Source organism: Salmo trutta, chromosome 9, assembly GCF_901001165.1.
Source record: "Salmo trutta chromosome 9, fSalTru1.1, whole genome shotgun sequence".
NCBI classification, from domain to species: domain Eukaryota; kingdom Metazoa; phylum Chordata; class Actinopteri; order Salmoniformes; family Salmonidae; genus Salmo; species Salmo trutta.
In genome coordinates this window covers 18,706,004-18,725,989 of record NC_042965.1, presented here as the reverse complement: position 1 = coordinate 18,725,989, position 19,986 = coordinate 18,706,004, and the positions used below count along the sequence as shown (strand labels likewise).

The window sequence follows — 19,986 nt, the reverse complement described above, 5'->3', positions numbered from 1 at the left end:
CCTGGGAAAAAAGTTGCGGCTTATAGTCCGGAATTTACGGTACGTTTTTCATCCGGCCGTGAAAATACTGCCCCCTATCCTCAACAGGTTTAAGTGAATAAGTACAGAGATTTGGTCATCTAAATCACCTGAAATCATGTGATTCTAACCATTGTAATGTGTTATCTATTCCACTAGATGAGGCTGCTGCGTTACTATTTTCTTCACTGCTATATAAGCTGCTCTTTTGTTATCAAAATAACAATGTGTAATTAATTTACTGTAACACGTTTCTCGCATAAACATGTTTATAGACTGATAACAGTGCAAGTCAAACTAGGTCAAGTCAAACTCAACCCTATAACTACTAACTCATGATGTGATGAGACCATTGTGCAATAGTGTGGCTAAAGGTAAAAAGAAAAGTTGTGTAAGCAGATCTTTGTTGACAGGATTTACAAGTGAACTCTGTGCTGGGGTCCAGACAGTTTGAGGTCTGGCTGGACTCACTTTGCATACTTACCAGATCATTTAAACTGCCTGACAATCACTGCACATATTAGGGATCCTCTTTCAGCCCCCATGGCCACTACTATCACAGACTCACAGAAGCCTTTCTCTCTGGACCCCTACCATGTCTCTGAGGTGTTTGGCTTCATCCTCCCTGCACCCCTGGTAGGTACAGCCTCCTTATCTTATGGGATACCCATTGCATTTGTAATTAGTGTCAGTCATTAGTTGGCATTTGTTGTTTCCCATTACAACTGTTGCTTATAGTCATTAGTTGTTGTTTGTTAAATCAAAGTAAGTGGAAAGTAAGTAGTATTGATATATTTGTAAATGTTGTAAGCAGGTTGTAACTTTCTCGGCCTCAGACAGTGGCATTAGTTTCCCTGAGACCCCCAAATCAAGCTGTGGTTAAGACTTGGTGTTTTTGAATTTGGAGTGCAGATGAGAGCATTCCAATCCAGGCAAGGTTGATACAGGCTATACTTTGTTGTGGCAGAATTGTGATGAGCTGTTGCCACTTCTCAAGGGTTATGTTATTGTTCTGTGCTGGACTTTGATGTTATGCATTTCATAGACTCCTGTTAAGGCCATTGTGTTCTGGAACTGTTGTTTCTGTAAAATAACTGTTGTGTAGCAATATGATTGTATTATCACCTCCCACTATATAAGGGAAATGTAATCATTGACTCTTGGAGCTCCTTCCCTGACTGCGATCAGAGACGGATCTACCTTGCCGCTGCTCGTATGCATTCACATATTCACTTTTATACCATAAAATTAGTCTCTGCTTAATCTTTGGATCTAGTTTCCACAACAACTTCAATTGGCATCCTTTGTGTTTGCCCTGTTAGTGAACTTTATCCTTGATAAAGCAAAGCATTGATGCAATGAGGAAACAGCAAGATTGCTTTTCTAACTACTGATATGTCCAGGGCATCATTTGGAATACATAAAATACGTGGAATAGATTTTATAACTGTAATTTCAGAAGCTTGTTTGACACTTTCCACAGTTGCTTGTGGTCTACTCTGCATAACCTATCCTGATACGAGACAGAGCATCCAACAAAATGATTCATTGAGGGACAATACATTGACACTTTCAATATGACTCAATACCCTAAAGACAGAGTTGCCGCCATACTACCAGCCCTGGATGGACATTGCCCAGCATGTTACAGAGCTAATCTACTCTCACACGCTGCGCTCCCACATTCTCAAGGTAAGTCTATGCTGTAAAACTCAGCTGATCAGTAAACGGGTCAAATAGAGGGGAATGGTTGAATTCCACAAACTTGGTTTGGAACACATTATACAGTGGAAATGAAATAGATTTATATATTCAACAGTTTTTGGTGACAGTTCCACATAAAAAAAGTAACTTAATTCACCTTAACTGAATTCACCTGCGCAGAGATGACAAAATATAAATCCAATTTGATCATAAAGATAATTCATTTAATAAATTAAATTACATAGCCTGAAGCATTTACATACAAAAAAGTGAAATGGGTAATGTGTCAAGCAGAGTATTCAACATTACTCACATTTGTAAGTGATATAGTGTCAGCTCCATTCTTCCATTTACTCACTCAGATGGCCCTGCTGAACACCCGGTTCCTGGAGAGCCACAGAGAGCTGCGTCTGGCCCATTTGGCCCTGAGTGTGATGACCATGGGCTACGTGTGGCAGGAGGGGGAGAATGACACAGTCAAGGTTTTTCACCAACCCTTCTTATTATGTAGAGTTGAAGTCAGAAGTTTACATACACTTAGGTTGGAGTCATTAAAACTTGTTTTTCAACCACTCCACATATTTCTTGTTAACAAACTATAGTTTTTGCAAGTTGGTTAGGACATCTACTTTGTGCATGACAAGTAATTTTTCCAACAATTGTTTACAGACAGTTAATTTCACTGTATCACAATTCCAGTGGGTCAGAAGTTTACATACACTAAGTTGACTGTGCCTTTAAACAGCTTGGAAAATTTCAGAAAATAATGTCATGGCTTTAGAAGCTTCTGATAGGCTAATTGACATCATTTGAGTCAATTGGTTTGAAGGTAGGCCTTGAAATACATCCCCAGGTACACCTCCAATTGACTCAAATGATGTCAATTAGCCTATCAGAAGCTACTAAAGCCATGACATGATTTTCTGGAGTTTTCCAAGCTGTTTAAAGGCACAGTCAACATAGTGTATGTACATTTCTGACCCACTGTAATTGTGATACAGTGAATTATAAGTGAAATAATCTGTCTGTAAACAATTGTTGGAAAAGTTTATTGTGTCATGCATAATGTAGATGTCCTAATCGACCTGCCAAAACTATAGCAATTTGTGGAGTGGTTGAAACACTTAGGTAGGAGTCATTAAAACAAGTTTATGTAAACTTCTGACTTCAACTGTGTATAAACTCAGCAAAAAAAGAAACGTCCCTTTTTCAGGACCCCGTCTTTCAAAGATAATTCGTAAAATCATTGTATGGGGTTTAAACACTGTTTCCCATGCTTTTTCAATGAACAGTAAACAATTAATGAACATGCATGCACCTGTTGAACGGTCGTTAAGACACTAACAGCTTTCAGATGGTAGGCAATTGAGGTCACAGTTATGAAAACTTAGGACACTAAAGAGGCCTTTCTACTGACTCTGGAAAAACACTAAAGAAAGATGCCCAGAAAGATGGTCATCTGTGTGAACGTGCCTTAGGCATGCTTCAAGGAGGCATGAGGACTGCAGATGTGGCCAGGGAAATAAATTGCAATGTCCGTACTGTGAGACGCCTAAGACAGCGCTGCAGGGAGACAGGACGGACAGCTGATCGTCCTCGCAGTGGCAGACCACGTGTAACAACACCTGCACAGGATCTGTACATCTGAACATCACACGCGCAGGACAGGTACAGGATGGCAACAACAACTGCCTGAGTTCCACCAGGAACGCACAATCCCTCCATCAGTGCTCAGACTCTCCACAATAGGTGTAGAGAGGCTGGACTGAGGGCTTGTAGGCCTGTTGTAAGGCAGGTCCTCACCAGACATCACCGGCAACAACGTCGCCTATTGGCACAAACCCACCGTCACTGGACCAGACAGGACTGGCAAAAAATGCTTTTCACTGATGAGTCGCGGTTTTGTTGCATCAGGGGTGATGGTCGTATTCGCGTTTATCGTTGAAGGAATGAGTGTTACACCAAGGCCTGTACTCTGGAGTGGGATCGATTTGGAGGTGGAGGGTCCGTTATGGTCTTGGGCGGTGTATCACAGCATCATCGGACTGAGCTTGTTGTCATTGCAGGCAATCTCAATGCTGTGTGTTACAGGGAAGACATCCTCCTCCCTCACGTGGTATCCTTCCTGCAGGCTCATCCTGACATGACCCTCCAGCATGACAATGCCACCAGCCATACTGCTCGTTCTGTGCGTGATTTCCTGCAAGACAGGAATGTCAGTGTTCTGCCATGGCCAGCGAAAAGCCCGGATCTCAATCCCATTGAGCACGTCTGGGACCTGTTGGATCGGAGGGTGAGGGCTAGGGCCATTCCCCCCCAAAATGTCAGAGAACTTGCAGGTGCCTTGGTGGAAGAGTGGGGTAACATCTTACAGCAAGAACTGGCAAATCTGGTGCAGTCCACGAGGAGTAGATGCACTGCAGTACGTAATGCAGCTGGTGGCCACACCAGATACTGCTTGTTACTTTTGACCCCCCCTTTGTTCAGGGACACATTATTCTGTTTCTGTTAGTCACATGTCTGTGGGACTTGTTCAGTTTATGTCTCAGTTGTTGAATCTTGACATGTTCATACAAATATTTACACATGTTAAGTTTGCTGAAAATAAACGCAGTTGACAGTGAGAGGACGTTTCTTTTTTTGCTGAGTTTACATGTACTGTAGTTATTATCACCATGAGATCCCCACATTGTAGCCTGTACATTGAATATATTCACTGATCATGTACTCTTCCTTGGCAAATAAAGGTGCAGTTCAGGTATGAATCTATGTGAGACATTCTTTTTCAGTCATATCCAATACCAGGTGTATCAAACTCCATTCTTTCAATGATGCTTTGTCTGCGTGTACAGTATGTATTACAATTATACACTTCAACAGTTTTTACCGCTCCTGGGACGTCAATGATTACACATTGTAACTATGCAATAGACTTGAAACATGATTTAAGTAAAGGCTGAGTTGTAATTCATATATACAGAAAAAACAGCAAACTACACTTCCTATGCATATCTAACTCCCTTCATTTGCATTAATCTGAGGACACAGGATAGGTGTAATATTTCAATGAGATACTTAATTTCAACCAGTGGAGAATGTGAAACTCTTTATTGAAAGTTCATTATCCAGGTGTTATAAATACAATACATGCATTATAAATATTATAATTGTAATATTATATTATAACTACAAGTTCAATCTGTACTGCAATGCACACATGGTGTGCATTATAAAAAAAGAGGAAGAAAGAGGAGGTGGGGAGAGAGGTGTAGAAGACAGAAAAGAAAAGAGGTAAAACAGAGGAGCAGGGAAGACAGCATATGATTAATGAATTACAGTGCTACCCTAATATTCTCTCAGTTCATCACAATTACATAGTGTCTCTAGATGTGTCTCCTAACCAGCCTTGGGCTCCCAGTCGGCCCGAAGGTTATCTTAAGAGCGGGTGAGTTGGCGATGACGGGACTGGCTTCTTCTCTCACATCAAAACATACTTGCAGATGAGAGACAGATGGATAGAGAGAGATCATAATTAAGCTTTTTTTTTTTTATTCTAACACTGTCAGTCATCATAATCATTAGGAGGTGAAATGCAAAACTGACCTTGGATCATTAACTGTGGGACTACTACATCTCTATCTGTATTTCAATGTAAAGCATCTCTTTAATAATACTTCTTGTTGACTCGACCAAGTGACCTCTCACCTATGATCATGCTGTGCCCACTGTGTCAGCCAGTTCAGATGAGAGCGGAGTTCACCAACACAACTGATATAACCTAGAGGATTTAGGGAGACTGGGGAGAGGGATGAAGTGAAGGAGAGAGACCGTTATTGAGAAAATAAGGTGGTTAAAGAGACAGTGTTCAACAGGAATCTGTGTGTGTAGTCTCACCTGGTGTCCACACTAACTGGCTACAGAGTACTTTATGCTGAAAAACAGACACATGAGGACAAACAATAGATAATGTCATTATTAGACTTTTACATTACCAGATCACAACTGACTACATAAATACCACTTGAAGCTTGATGATGACTTGATCATTTGAATCAGTTGTGTAGTGCTAAGGCAACAGCTGGTGATGTGTCAGGTTCGCCTCTGTACTTAAAGGGTGATTATTCCAACTCTCTGTGAAATGCTGCAGACCTGTCTGCAGATGAGGTAAGAACACATATCCCACACAGTGGATAGAATTTGACAGGTCAAGGCTTCCTCCAAATTGTGCAGCAAGTTGTAGTACTGACATGTCACAGCACTCCAAACATCTCTCTATAACATCTCTCCACGCGAACAGAGAGAAAGAAAAGGTTTTGTGGAGGGCAGGAACCTAATCTCTGTGGTCCTGTGTTCTTGCTCCATGAATAGTGAACACTGAGGTGGGTCCGAGGTTAAAGAAATGCAAGTTGTGTGTGCCACTGTGAGTGGTTACTGACTGTATGTGATGCAGACACCTATCTGAGTGTACCTGAAACACTTAAATATAGAGGGTTATGTGTCTCACCACTTGGTTATTGCAAGGCTAACCCCCAGGGAAATCATGACTTGGCAGCAACAGGGGCTTGATAATCAAGTGAAAATGGCTGAGTGTTTATGTTGTGAAAATCTGAAAATGTTCAGCTGACATCCTAAGGGTTTTTTAATTAATGCATGTGAGACAGGTTTCATGTACAACAAGACAGGTAGAGATGAAGAAAGAAAAATAACACAGAACAGTTTAATTACCTCTGGTTATGGACACTTTTTCCAGCAATAAAGCTTCCATGGCCTGTTCCTCGGACAGTGAACATACATCTGGCAATATCTACATTTTCCACCCGTTGATCAGCTCCCACTCTGAAAGTAAAGACAATAGCTTATTTTGTGTAGATATGAAAACAATAACTGAGATATGACCGTTCAATCTGAAGCAGCAGATGTCATTTTCAGGATAAGTCAATACAGCACAGAAAGCTTAACACCAGACTGGTATTGTGGTTGTTCATTAGGTGATGGGAAATATGCAATATGCATACAAAAAAATATACTTACCTTCCTTGAAAATCCATCTATACCGACAAAGATGACAATGTTGTATATTGAAAAAAAGCATTGGAATTAAAAGGGAAATGTTTAAACTATTAACCTGCTTCTTTATTTATATATTACCAGTTGATGAAGAACAACTCCAATTTCATACATCATTGAACATTTGTCTACGAATAAGTAAGAATAAAAAAGTTAAAATAACTTCTTAGATTTGATGGAGACATTATACACTGCTCAAAAAAATAAAGGGAACACTAAAATAACACATTCTAGATCTGAATGAATGAAATAATCTTAAATACTTTTTTCTTTACATAGTTGAATGTGCTGACAACAAAATCACACAAAAATAATCAATGGAAATCCAATTTATCAACCCATGGAGGTCTGGATTTGGAGTCACACTCAACATTAAAGTGGAAAACCACACTACAGGCTGATCCAACTTTGATGTAATGTCCTTAAAACAAGTCAAAATGAGGCTCAGTAGTGTGTGTGGCCTCCACGTGCCTGTATGACCTCCTTACAACGCCTGGGCATGCTCCTGATGAGGTGGCGGATGGTCTCCTGAGGGATCTCCTTCCGTCCTGGACTAAAGCACCCGCCAACTCCTGGACAGTGTGTTGTGCAACGTGGCGTTGGTGGATGGAGCGAGACATGATGTCCCAGATGTGCTCAATTGGATTCAGGTCTGGGGAACGGGCGGGCCAGTCCATAGCATCAATGCCTTCCTCTTGCAGGAACTGCTGACACACTCCAGCCACATGAGGTCTAGCATTGTCTTGCATTAGGAGGAACCCAGGGCCAACCGCACCAGCATATGGTCTCACAAGGGGTCTGAGGATCTCATCTCGGTACCTAATGGCAGTCAGGCTACCTCTGGCGAGCACATGGAGGGCTGTGCGGCCCTCCAAAGAAATGCCACCCCACACCATGACTGACCCACCACCAAACCGGTCATGCTGGAGGATGTTGCAGGCAGCAGAACGTTCTCCACGGCATCTCCAGACTCTGTCACGTCTGTCACATGTGCTCAGTGTGAACCTGCTTTCATCTGTGAAGATCACAGGGCGCCAGTGGCGAATTTGCCAATCTTGGTGTTCTATGGTAAATGCCAAACGTCCTGCACGGTGTTGGGCTGTAAGCCCAACCCCCACCTATGGACGTCGGGCCCTCATACCACCCTCATGGAGTCTGTTTCTGACCGTTTGAGCAGACACATGCACATTTGTGGCCTGCTGGAGGTCATTTTGCAGGGCTCTGGCAGTGCTCCTCCTGCTCCTCCTTGCACAAAGGCGGAGGTAGCGGTCCTGCTGCTGGGTTGTTGCCCTCCTACGGCCTCCTCCACGTCTCCTGATGTACTGGCCTGTCTCCTGGTAGCGCCTCCATGCTCTGGACACTACGCTGACAGACACAGCAAACCTTCTTGCCACAGCTCGCATTGATGTGCCATCCTGGATGAGCTGCACTACCTGAGCCACTTGTGTGGGTTGTAGACTCCGTCTCATGCTACCACTAGAGTGAAAGCACCGCCAGCATTCAAAGTGACCAAAACATCAGCCAGGAAGCATAAGAACTGAGAAGTGGTCTGTGGTCACCACCTGCAGAACCACTCCTTTATTGGGGGTGTCTTGCTAACTGCCTATAATTTCCACCTGTTGTCTATTCCATTTGCACAACAGCATGTGAAATTGATTGTCAATCAGTGTTGCTTCCTAAGTGGACAGTTTGATTTCACAGAAGTGTGATTGACTTGGAGTTACATTGTGTTGTTTAAGTGTTCCCTTTATTTTTTTGAGCAGTGTACATCTTAGTACCTTATCAATTTATGATTTGTATCAATGTGGACGAGAGACAAGGGAGCAGGAACAGAGAATTTGTCACGGATCCCTCCGGAACTTTCATTACGCACACCTGTCCCTTATTACCACCTATTAGTACTTGTATAAGTGTACCCTTTGGTTTACGTTGAGCTGTCAGTTATTGTTCCAATGGCCATTGGTCGTGTGAGTAGCTGTGCTGTGTTGTTTTGGCTTCGCGCCACATATATTGCGCAAATGATTACCGGTCTTGTCTCGTGTGGTATCATTGTGCACTTGTGTTAATTATTCAAGGTACTCCTCACTCTTTTGTTTGGGTTTCAATCCTGTGTTTTTGTTACATGTTTGTTTGGTCTTCGTCCCCATGCCTTTACACGGCACGCGGTAATTTGGGTAAAGAAATTAAAACTATTACGCATCACTGTGCCTGTCTCCCGATCCCTTCATACCAACGTGACAGAATAATCGACCATTAAGGGAGACAGCGGGAATGGCCCGTCCGACGACGCTGCGACTGGTCCGTCTGGCGCCACCGTAACTTTGGCAGCTGCAACTGAGCCGTCCGACGTCGCCACAATGGGTCCGTCCGGCGACGCCACTTCAGCAGCCACAACTCGCCCGTCTGACTCCGCCACAACTGGTCCATCCGACGTCACTGCTACTGGTCTGTCCGACACCATCGCAACTTTTGCAGCGGCAAGTGGCCCGTCCAATGACGACGCAACTTCGGCAGCTGCATTGGGTCCTTATCGACCCGCACTGCGTTCTGTGATCGTCCTCAAGGCTGGTGTCGTTGCACTGCTGGTGCAGCGCATCAAGGAGGGGGGGGGGGTACTGTCATGGATCTCTCCGGAACTTTCATTACACAGCTGTCCCCTATTCCCACTGATTAGTAATTGTATAAGTGTACCCTTTGGTTTCCATTGGGCTGTCGATTATTGTTCCAATGTCCGTTGATCGTGTGAGTACCTCTGCTGTGTTTTGGCTTTCGTGCCACGTGTATTGCGCAGATGATTACGGGTCTCGTCCCGTGCGGTATCATTGTGCGCTTGTGTTATTTATTCGAGGTGCTCCTCGCTCTTCGTTTGAGTTTCAACCCTGTGTTTTTGTTACGTGATTGTTTGGTCTTCGTCCCCGTGCCTTTACACAGCACGCCGTAATTTTGCCTTAACCTTTTTGGGCTAGGGGGCAGTATTCGGAATTTCGGATGACTGACGTGCCCAAAGTAAACTGCCTGTTACTCAGGCCCAGAAGCTAGGATATGTATATAATTGGAAGCATTGGATAGAAAACACTCAAGTTTCTAAAACTGTTAAAATAATGTCTGTGAGTATAACAGAACTGAAATGGCAGGTGAAAACCAGAGGAAAATCCATCCAGGAAATGGGATTTTTTGATATGAGTGGTTTTCCATTGAAAGCCTATTGACTATATAGGGGTTTAGCGCCCAGATTGCAGTTCCTATGGCTTCCACTAGATGTCAACAGTCTTTAGACATGGTTTCAGGCTTGTTTTTTGATAAACGACGAAGAATAAGACCTTTTGGTAAGTGGTCTATGGAATCAATGAGCCGAAAGAAGTTATTAAAAAAAAATTACGCATTCCTGCATCTGTCTCCCGAATCATTTATACCAGCGTGAAAGTATTTTTGCCGAGCAATGCAATGAAGCTAGATCATTTAGGCAATGATACCTGCACCATCTACATGCTGCAAAGACTCCCTAACTATTCACCATTGTACACGATGGCCCATTGCTTGGAGACTTCCTTTGACCATTCTAAAGCCTGCATGGGGCATCCTTGCTTTAATGGCCCTGACGTTCTGGTCTAACTCTTTATCTGACATATCAGAAGGGTATTCCCTGACAGATATATTGTTTTCTTTTATCCTTCTGTAAAAAAAGCTAACCATTACACGGTCATGAAATATGATTATATTGACTATGAAACAAATAGGACATGGCCTGCTTATGAGTTGCCATGAAAGAAAATTAGATGAATTCAACTGAAAATGGCGAGAACAGGCGTTGGTAGCTAAATGCTTTTGGTTAGCTTGAGAATAATAGTTGCATGATTTATCATTCTACGGTATGTACACTACCGTGGATCTTTGTTTCTGGCCATGTTGTTTGTGGCCATTTTGAGCTGTAATCGAACCCACAAATTGACTTCCTGACGAGCCGCCCCCCAGGTGGTGAGGTTAGGCAAGAACATATCTGCCATGCTGACCCTCAACACGGGGGCCCCTCACGGGTGCGTGCTTAGTCTTCTCCTCTACTCCCTATTCACCCACAACTGTGTGGCCGCGCACGACTCCAACACCATCATTAAGTTTGCCGACGACACGACGGTGGTAAGTCTGATCACAGACGACGAAGAGACAGCCTATAGGGAGGAGGTTCGAGACCTGGAAATGTGCTGGCAGGACAACAATATCTCCCTCAAAGTCAGCAAGACATAGCAGATGATCGTGGACAAAAGGAAATGGAGGGCCGAGCACACCCCCATTCATATCGACGGGGCTGTAGTACAGCAGGTCGAGAGTGTCAAGTTCCTTGGTGTCCACAACACTAAGGAACTCTCATGGTCCAAACACACCAACACAGTCTCTTCCCCCTCAGGAGGCTGAAAAGATTTTGCATGGGCCCTCAGATCCTCAAAAAGTTCTACAGTTGCAGCATTGAGAGCATCTTGACTGGCTGCTTCCCTGCTTGGTTTGGCAACTGCTTGGCATCTGACTATAAAGTACTACAGAGGGTAATGCGTATGGCCCAGTACATCACTGGGACCGAGCTCCCTGCCATGCATTTACATACTTATGCAAATTGCATATCTGTATTTAATTTTCAATACATTTGCAAAAATGTCTAAAAACCTGTTTCTAAAAACACTATCAGTATAGGGTATTGTGTGTAGATAGGTAAGATATATATTTTTTTAATTCAAGCTGTAACACAATGTAGAATAAGTCAAGGGGTATGAATACTTTCTGAAGGCACTGTACATCAAATGTATTTGTCACATGCGCTGGATACAACAGGTGTAGACCTTACAGTGAAATGCTTACTTACAAGCTCTTAACCAACAATGCTGTTTTAAGAAAAATACCTAAAAAATAAGAAATAAAAGTAACAAATAAGTAAAGAGCAGCAGTAAAATAACAATAGTGAGGCTATATAGGAGGGGGTACCGGTACAGAGTCAATGTGCGGGACACCAGTTAGTTGAGGTAATTGAGGTAATATGTACATGTAGGTAGAGTTATTAACGTGACTATGCATAGATAATAACAGAGTAGCAGCAGCGTAAAGGGGGGGGGGCAGTACAAATAGTATGGGTAGCCATTTGATTAGATGTTCAGGAGTCTTATGGCTTGGGGGTAGAAGCTGTTTAGAAGCCTCTTGGACTTAGACTTGGTGCTCCGGTACCTCTCGCCGTGCGGTAGCAGAGAGAAGAGTCTATGACTAGGATGGCTGGAGTCTGACAATTTTTAGGGCCTTCCTATGACACCGCCTGGTATAGAGGTCCTGGTTGGCAAGATGCTTGACCCCAGTGATGTACTGGGCCATACGCACTACCCTCTGTAGTGCCTTGCGGTAGGAGGCTGAGCAGTTGCCATACCAGGCAGTGATGCAACCCGTCAGGACGCTCTCGATGGTGCAGTTGTAGAACCTTTTGAGGATCTGAGGACCCATACCAAATCTTTTCAGTCTCCTGAGGGGGAATAGCTTTTGTTGTGCCCTCTTCACGACTGTCTTGGTGTGCTTGGACCATGTTAGTTTGTTGGTGATGTGGACTCTCAACCTGCTCCACTACAGCCCCGTAGATGAGAATGGGGGTGTGCTCGGTACTTCTTTTCCTGTAGTCCACAATCATCTCCTTTGTCTTGATCACGTTGAGGGAAAGGTTGTTGTCCTGGCACCACACGGCCAGGTCTCTGACCTCCTCCCTATAGGCTGTCTCGTCATTGTCGGTGATCAGGCCTACACTGTCATCGGCAAACTTAATGATGGTGTTGGAGTCGTGCTTGGCCTTGCAGTCATGAGTGAACAGGTAGTACAGGAGGTGACTGAGCACGCACCCCTGAGGGGCCCCCGTGTTGAGGATCAACGTGGCAGATGTGTTGTCACCTACCCTTGTCATGTACATATTACCTCAACTACCTTCTACCCTTGCACATTGTCTCTGTACCGGTAATCCGTCTATATATTCTCATAATTTAAATTTTATTGTGTTACTATTTCCTTTTTTTATTTTGCAAGTTTTTCATACATTTTAAATCATTGTTGGGAAAGGGCTCGTTAGTAAATATTGCATGATCTACATTGTATTCGGCGCATGTAACAAATACAATTTTATTTGAATAAATCCTGCACACAACGTGCTTGTTTTCCATTTTCTTCTTGATCAGGAATCCTATTTGATTTAACGTGTGTCACATCTGCTCCTGCCACTCCCTCTAGTGCTCATCCGGTGTCTCCTTGACCTGCCACCACTCCCCCAGTGCTCTCTCCCTCTATCTCTGTGTGTGTGTGATTGTGTGGGCAGAGACAGGTGTGCTGGAGTCAGAGCAGATCCCCACCAGCTGCAACCTGTTCCATAATCAAGACCTCTACAAATACTCAGTCCTGCCACTTCCACACTACCAGATCGTAATCTCTGCCCAGTCAGTCCATGTTTCTAGCTGTTTGTTCCGATTGTGCCTGTTTTCCTTTGCCTGACGCTGTTTTCCTCTCCGCTACAGTTCTGCCCACTCTGGTCCCTGTCTCCAGTCCGACTTCTCATCTGTCCTGCTACTCAGTCCTCGATTCCCCACTCTACACTCCTTTGGATTCCCCTCCGGACCTGCTTACCCTGTCCCCACACCTCTCGCTCCAGCTTCAGCCTCCGCACCTGGTTTCCAGCAACCCGTCCAAGCTTCCCCTGGCCTGCATTCAATCTTCCCCCCGTGTTTCAATAAATACCTTGGTTACCTCATCCCAGTCTCCTCATCTGAGTCTGCTCTTGGGTTCACCTGTTCTGCTCCGCGTGACAATATGTATGAAAGTGTTTGGTGAAATGTGCATAAGAGGAGAGTCATTACCAATAATTCTGCACCTTTTAATAGTTACAGTTGAAGTCAGAAGTGTACATACACCTTAGCCAAATACATTTAAACTCAGTTATTCACAATTCCTGACATTTAATCCTACTAACAATTCCATATCTTAGGTCAGTAAGGATCACCACTTTATTTTAAGAATGTGAAATGTCAGAAAAATAGTAGAGAATTATTTCTTTCAGCTTTTATTTCTTTCATCACATTCCCAGTGGGTCAGAAGTTGACATACACTCAATTAGTATTTGGTAGCATTGCCTTTAAATTGTTTAACTTGGGTCAAACATTTCGGGTAGCCTTCCACAAGCTTCCACAATAAATTGGGTGAATTTTGGCCTGTTCCTCCTGACAGAGCTGGTGCAACTGAGTCAGGGTTGTAGGCCTCTTTGCTCGCACACACTTTTTCAGTTCTGCCTACAAATGTTCTGTGGGATTGAGGTCAGGGCTTTGTGATGCCCACTCCAAAACCTTGACTTAGTTGTTCTGAAGCCATTTTGTCACAACTTTGGAAGTATGCTTGGGGTCGTTGTCCATTTGGAAGACCCATTTGCGACCAAGCTTTAACTTCCTGACTGATGTCTTGATGTTGCTTCAATATATCCACAATTTTCCTTCCTCATGAAGCCATCTATTTTGTGAAGTGCATCCGTCTCTCCTACAGCAAAGCACCCCCACAACATGATGCTGCCACCCCCGTGCTTCAAGGTTGGGATGGTGTTCTTCGGCTCTCAAGCTTCCCCCTTTTTCCTCCAAACAAAATTATGGTCATTATGGCCAAACAGTTCTATTTTTGTTTCATCAGACCAGAGGAGATTTGTCAAAAGTACAATCTTTGTCGCCATGTGCAGTTGCAAACCGTAGTCTGACCTTTTTTATGGCAGTTTTGGAGCAGTGGCTTCTTCCTTGTTGAGTGGCCTTTCAGGTTATGTCGATATAGGTCTCGTTGTCCTGTGGATATAGATACCTTTGTACCTGTTTCCTCCAGCATCTTCACAAGGTCCTTTGCTGTTGTTCTGGGATTGATTTGCACTTCTCGCACCAAAGTAGGTTCATCTCTAGGAGACGTGTCTCCTTCCTAAGCGGTATGACGTCTGCGTAGTCCCATGGTGTTTATTCTTGCGTACTATTGTTTGTACAGATTAACGTGGTACCTTCAGGCATTTGGAAATTCCTCCCAAGGATGAACCAGACTTGTGGAGGTCTACAATTTTTTTTCTGAGGTCTTGGCACTGAGTTTGAAGGTAGGCCTTGAAATACATCCACAGGTACACCTCCAGTTGACTCAGAAGCTTCTAAAGCCATGACATAATTTTCTGGAATTTTCCAAGCTGTTTAAAGGCACAGTCAACTTAGTGTATGTAAATTTCTGAGCCACTGGAATTGTGGTAGAGTGAATTATAAGTGAAATAATCTGTCTGTAAACAATTGTTGGAAAAATGACTTGTTATGCTGTGCCTGCTCCCCGCACTCGCCCTGACGAGCGTGTCACCAGTCCGGGGCAACCAGTGCCGGCTCCATGCACCAGGCCTCCAGTGCACCTCCCCAGCCCGGTACGTCCTGTGCCTGCTCCCCGCACTCGCCCTGAAGAGCGTGTCACCAGTCCGGTGCAACCTGCGCCGGTGCCCAGTCCAGGCACGGCATCCAGTCCCGCTCCAAGGCCGGAGCCTTCCTCTGCGCCGGTGCCCAGTCCAGGCATGGCGTCCAGTTCCGCTCCATGGCAGGAGCCTACCTCTGTACCGGTGCCCAGTCCCGCTCCATGGCAGGAGCCTTCCTCTGTGCCGGTGCCCAGTCCAGGCACGGCGTCCAGTCCCGCTCCATGGCCGGAGCCCTCCTCTGCGCCGGTGTCCAGGCACGGCATCCCGTACCGTTCCAAGGCCGGAGCCTTCCTCTGCGCCGATTCCCAGTTCAGGCACGGCGTTCAGCCCGGCGCCATAGCCGGATCCGGGGTCTGGGAGTGGGCTACGAACCGCACCGGAGCCGCCACCGACACTAGTCACCCCCCACCCTCCCCATTTGGTTTCAGGTTTTGCGGCCGGAGTCCGCACCTTTGGGGGGGTACTGTTATGCCCTGACCATAGAGAGCCCTTGGTTCTCTATGGTGTTGTAGGTCAGGGCGTGACTAGGGGGTGTTCTAGTCGATTTATTTCTATGTTTGGGATTGTGTATGGTTCCCAATTATCGTTTTTGCTTTTGTGGGATATTGTTTTGTGTGAGTGCATTCAGCACCACGTAGTTCACGTTCGTTGTATGTTTATTGTTTTTTGTTAGTTTTCACTGCAAATAAAGATGTGGAACTCAACACACGCTGCGCCTTGCTCCGTCCATTATCACGACCGTGACATTTGATGACTCCAACCTAAGTGTATGTAAACTTCCGACTTCAACTGTATATTTCCAATTTGGATCATTATGATTTAATGACTGCAAAGAAAATGTATTGATCTACTGGGATTTTTTTTGAGATAACTTTCTGTTTTGTCTGCATGGATTCAAGAGAAGTATAAATTTGCAATTTTGACAGTATATAGTTTTGAGGAATGTATTTATGTTTTTAGAGTGCAACTACATTTTGAAAATGCATTTACTGTTTTATAAAAGGCCTGTGACTTGTCAACTCTATTTTGAAAATCGAAAACATTGTTCCAAAGAATGCTTGAACGCGATTGATAAAAACTGTAATGTCGTCCAACTGTAAATCAAAGTTGAAATTATCAAGCGACTTTGGCACCTTCAGGTTTGAGATATGGAACATCAACAAATAGTTACTGGATGCAAACATTTTCGGGACTTACTATATGTACATTGACTATCTGTAAACAACCCCAGGCATCATGCAATGCACCGAGAGTATCATGAAAATAATTGCATGTCCCTCTGATATGAACTCTTATCTCCCAATAGATGCTCCCCCGCAACCTGGCCATTCCATACTGGAAGGTGTCTCAGCGTCTAGGCCTTCCTCCCATCCTTACCCATGCAGACGCAGTACTGGCTAACTGGAAGAAGAGGGATCCACATGGGTAAGTTTTGAATAATCAAGATTCTCCGGGGCGGCAGGTAGCCTCGCGGTTAGAGAGCAAGTAACCGAAAGGTTGCTGGTTTGAATCCCCAAACTGAGAAGGTGAAAAATCTGTCGCTATGCCCTTGAGCAAGGCACTTAACCCTAATTGCTACAGGTTCGCTGTTGAATAGCAGACCCTAGACTCTCTGTGGGTTTCTCAGGGAGAGTGGGATATGCAAAAAACACATTACCTGTGTGAAATAGGACAAAGATAAGCACCCCTCAAATTATTATTATCTGCTCTTCTGTTATACTGTTATATTTTTGTCTCAGTGATATTTAAGGGAAATGTGTTTCTTTTTCATGTCACCACCTCATCTCCCGTACCAGACCATTTGACATGGAGTAAGTATTGCCTTGAATAATTGATTCCAACCAGCTGTATTTGTAAATTCCACACATTCCAATAGTCTTTGCTCGTTGGCTCTCGCTGACATTTGAAATCATACTATTGCAATCTAACAATCTCCTGAAATGTTTGCAGGAATGTTAACTTCTTCTATCAGCTGTCATTGTGGCCATGGTGATAGTTGTTGTTTTCATCGCTCTCCCAGGAACTTGGAGCTGCTTGTCACTCTGCCTGGTGGGGACAGTGTGAGGGGGTTCTTCATGGTCACTCTACTAGTGGAGCTGGCTGCAGTGCCAGCCATCAAGGTGAAGGCCTCTTCTGAAACACACAGTGCTGTAAAATGAGATGCCCAATTCTGAGTGACATTGTTAATGTGGGTGTGTTTCAGAGTATTCCTCTGGTTATTAATGGTGTCCAGTGTGGTGATGCTGAGACCGTGACAAGTGCACTAGAGGAAATCAGCCAGGCGATGGAGGGCATGACAGATGCACTCAAATTGATGCATGGTACTACAACTGAAACAGATGTTTTACTGTGTTGATATTCAGTCCAGTTCACCTGCATTCTCAGCATATAGATGTATCTTATGTTGTTCCAGCGTATGTCAAGCCAGAAGTCTTCTATGGCATTATAAGGATCTATCTGTCTGGGTAAGTACTGAACACCCCTAGTAGGCCTAAATGATACAAAATGAGTCTGGTAGAAGTGAATTGTCTTAGTTGTCTGACAGAAGTTAATGACACGTAAAATATGACTGTATTCATAATGTATGTGTGTGGATCAGGTGGAAAGATAACTCCTCCATGCCAGCTGGTTTGGTGTATGAAGGCATCCAGGCAGAGCCTATGGAGTATTCTGGTGGGAGTGCTGCCCAGAGCAGTCTGCTGCACTGCTTTGATGAGCTGCTAGGAGTCAAACATGAGGAAAATTGTGGTAAGAAAGGAAAATTAGACAGGTCCAGAGGAGTCAATATTACCACACAATAATTAATAAATGTTTTGCAGAGATACAAATGGCTGTGTTAATAAGTACATCTTAACAGATGTTTTCTTTGGCAATAAGGAAGTGTTCACTTAAAATCATAAAGAGTTATGACGGTGGAGTTGTGTTATACATACTGTATGTGGCTGCAGGTCTACATTATATTGGCATGGCATTTTTTAACACAAAGGTCTCCTGAAGATGTTATTTCCACTGAGGGTGAATATGCTTTCTACTTGTACAGGAGCCTTTCTGACCCGTATGAGAAACTACATGCCCTCTTCCCACAAGCATCTGATCCAGGACATATCTCTGCAGCCCTCCCTGCGAGGCTTTGTCCAGCAGGAGGCCAGTGAGCTTTTGACCGCAGCTTTTCAGCTATGTGTGACCAAGCTAATGGCCCTCCGCAGCTACCACATCAACGTGGTCAGCCGCTTCATCACCGTGCCCGCTGCCCGTGCCCGCCAGCTGCGAAGCCAGGGCAACAGTTCCCAGGAGGAGACTGTCAGCAGGGCGCCCACGGCTCTGGAGGAGACGGGCACTGGCGGCTCGGGCATCATGAGCTTCCTAAAGACTGTGAGGGACCGCACACGGGACGTCTCCCTGCCTCTGGACAACAGGGCCATGCAGAAGAGCACAAATGGAGCACAACCTCAAAACACACAATACACAACTCATCAAACACATCTGCAATCTAACACATTTTAGAGACACTTTTATACCTACAGTGTGTTTAATAAATTAATGAAATGACTTGTAATTATGAGAGGTTTGTGCATGACAAGGTTTGATGTCTGACTAAACGAGTCCCGGTGTAATTGACATGCTCTTTATAAATGATGCCACTCTTTCAGTTCAAACCTTAATTTAAACCATCAGTGTTCGTTTCCATTAAATGCAACCACTAATCTCTTTATTCAATCTAAAATTGAATGTAAAATATATTGGATGACTAGTCCAGACTGACTGTGCTCATACCACAACCCCAAATCCTGTATGGCATTTGGTCATAGTCAGAAAACTCGCACTGATCCCCAGGGCAGACTGAGGAAAGTTTTGAAAGTTAGCTTATCATGAGCTGACAGTTAATACATACAACCAGGGTGATACTTAACCGTAATCTGAGTACTGATTTCATATGTCACGGACAGTATAGTTAGGGGTTTTTCTGTTGTATGTTTGCAGTTGTATGTTTGTTATTGAATTAGTTGTAAACCTACTTCTGTATTTTATTCCTATTTTATGTGACCTGTCCTACATGTCCTGTTTGGGAGTTTTTGCTGAAGAAGTAATTGAAGATCCCTGCAGTTCATCATGATGACTAATATAAACCCGTTGCAATACAACCTCCACTGTCAGCAAAGAGCAGGTGTCCCACAAAAAGCTGCAGTGCCCAGAGTCACCAGAGTTGGGCACTGACTCGTACAGCATGGCTCACAGACAGAGAGAGAGAGAGCTGTGACGTGGTGAGGTTGGACCCAGGTGCAGAAAAAAGACCAGATGAAGAATCAGTGGTTAAGGATAAACGTAATACTTTACTGAGATACATTAGCTGCAGGATAACAGTACACTTGGAAAAACAACAAACACTAAGTCTCGCAAACTCACTCAGGAAACGACCGCACACGGTAAACAATTCAAGCTTCTTGTTTTTACTCCTTTTTCTCCCCAATTTCGTGGTATCCAATTAGTAGTTACAGTCTTGTCCCATCGCTGCAACTTCCATGTCTTATCAAACACAACCTAGCCAAGCCGCACTGCTTCTTGACACAATGCCCGCTTAACCCAGAAGCCAGCCAAATAAATGTGTCGGAGGAGACATCAAACACCTGGCGACTGTGTCAGCGTGCAGGCCCGTAACAGGAGTCGCTAGAGTGCGATGGGACAAGGACATCCCTAACCCGGACGAGGCTGGGCCAATTGTGTGC

At 44.2% G+C, this 19,986-nt stretch overlaps 1 protein-coding gene across 3 annotated transcripts; it reads left to right on the top strand.

The window, feature by feature from the left end:
* Positions 1 to 460: 460 nt before the first annotated feature.
* On the top strand, positions 461 to 19,277 carry ido1 (indoleamine 2,3-dioxygenase 1). Of its 3 annotated transcripts, none has more exons than XM_029762829.1 (10): positions 461 to 654; positions 1,615 to 1,710; positions 2,085 to 2,204; positions 16,569 to 16,687; positions 17,059 to 17,073; positions 17,283 to 17,382; positions 17,466 to 17,583; positions 17,676 to 17,727; positions 17,862 to 18,010; positions 18,303 to 19,277. In XM_029762829.1, exons 1-10 carry the CDS (start codon positions 562 to 564, stop codon positions 18,764 to 18,766), a joined length of 1,326 nt encoding a protein of 441 aa, XP_029618689.1. In that variant the 5' UTR covers positions 461 to 561; the 3' UTR covers positions 18,767 to 19,277. The 3 variants fall into 3 exon arrangements, with proteins under 3 accessions (XP_029618689.1, XP_029618691.1, XP_029618690.1); XM_029762830.1 differs by having other exon boundaries at positions 566 to 654; positions 1,619 to 1,710; XM_029762831.1 differs by lacking the exons at positions 1,615 to 1,710; positions 2,085 to 2,204.
* The last annotated feature ends 709 nt before the right edge of the window (positions 19,278 to 19,986 follow it).

Excerpts from the sequence above, each read along its gene's own strand:
- ido1 (XM_029762829.1), top strand. The coding sequence starts at position 562 with ATGGCCACTACTATCACAGACTCACAGAAGCCTTTCTCTCTGGACCCC. Across the intron at positions 2,205-16,568 it reads GGGAGAATGACACAGTCAAG|ATGCTCCCCCGCAACCTGGC; the intron begins GTTTTTCACCAA and ends ATCTCCCAATAG. Across the intron at positions 18,011-18,302 it reads CAAACATGAGGAAAATTGTG|GAGCCTTTCTGACCCGTATG; the intron begins GTAAGAAAGGAA and ends CTACTTGTACAG.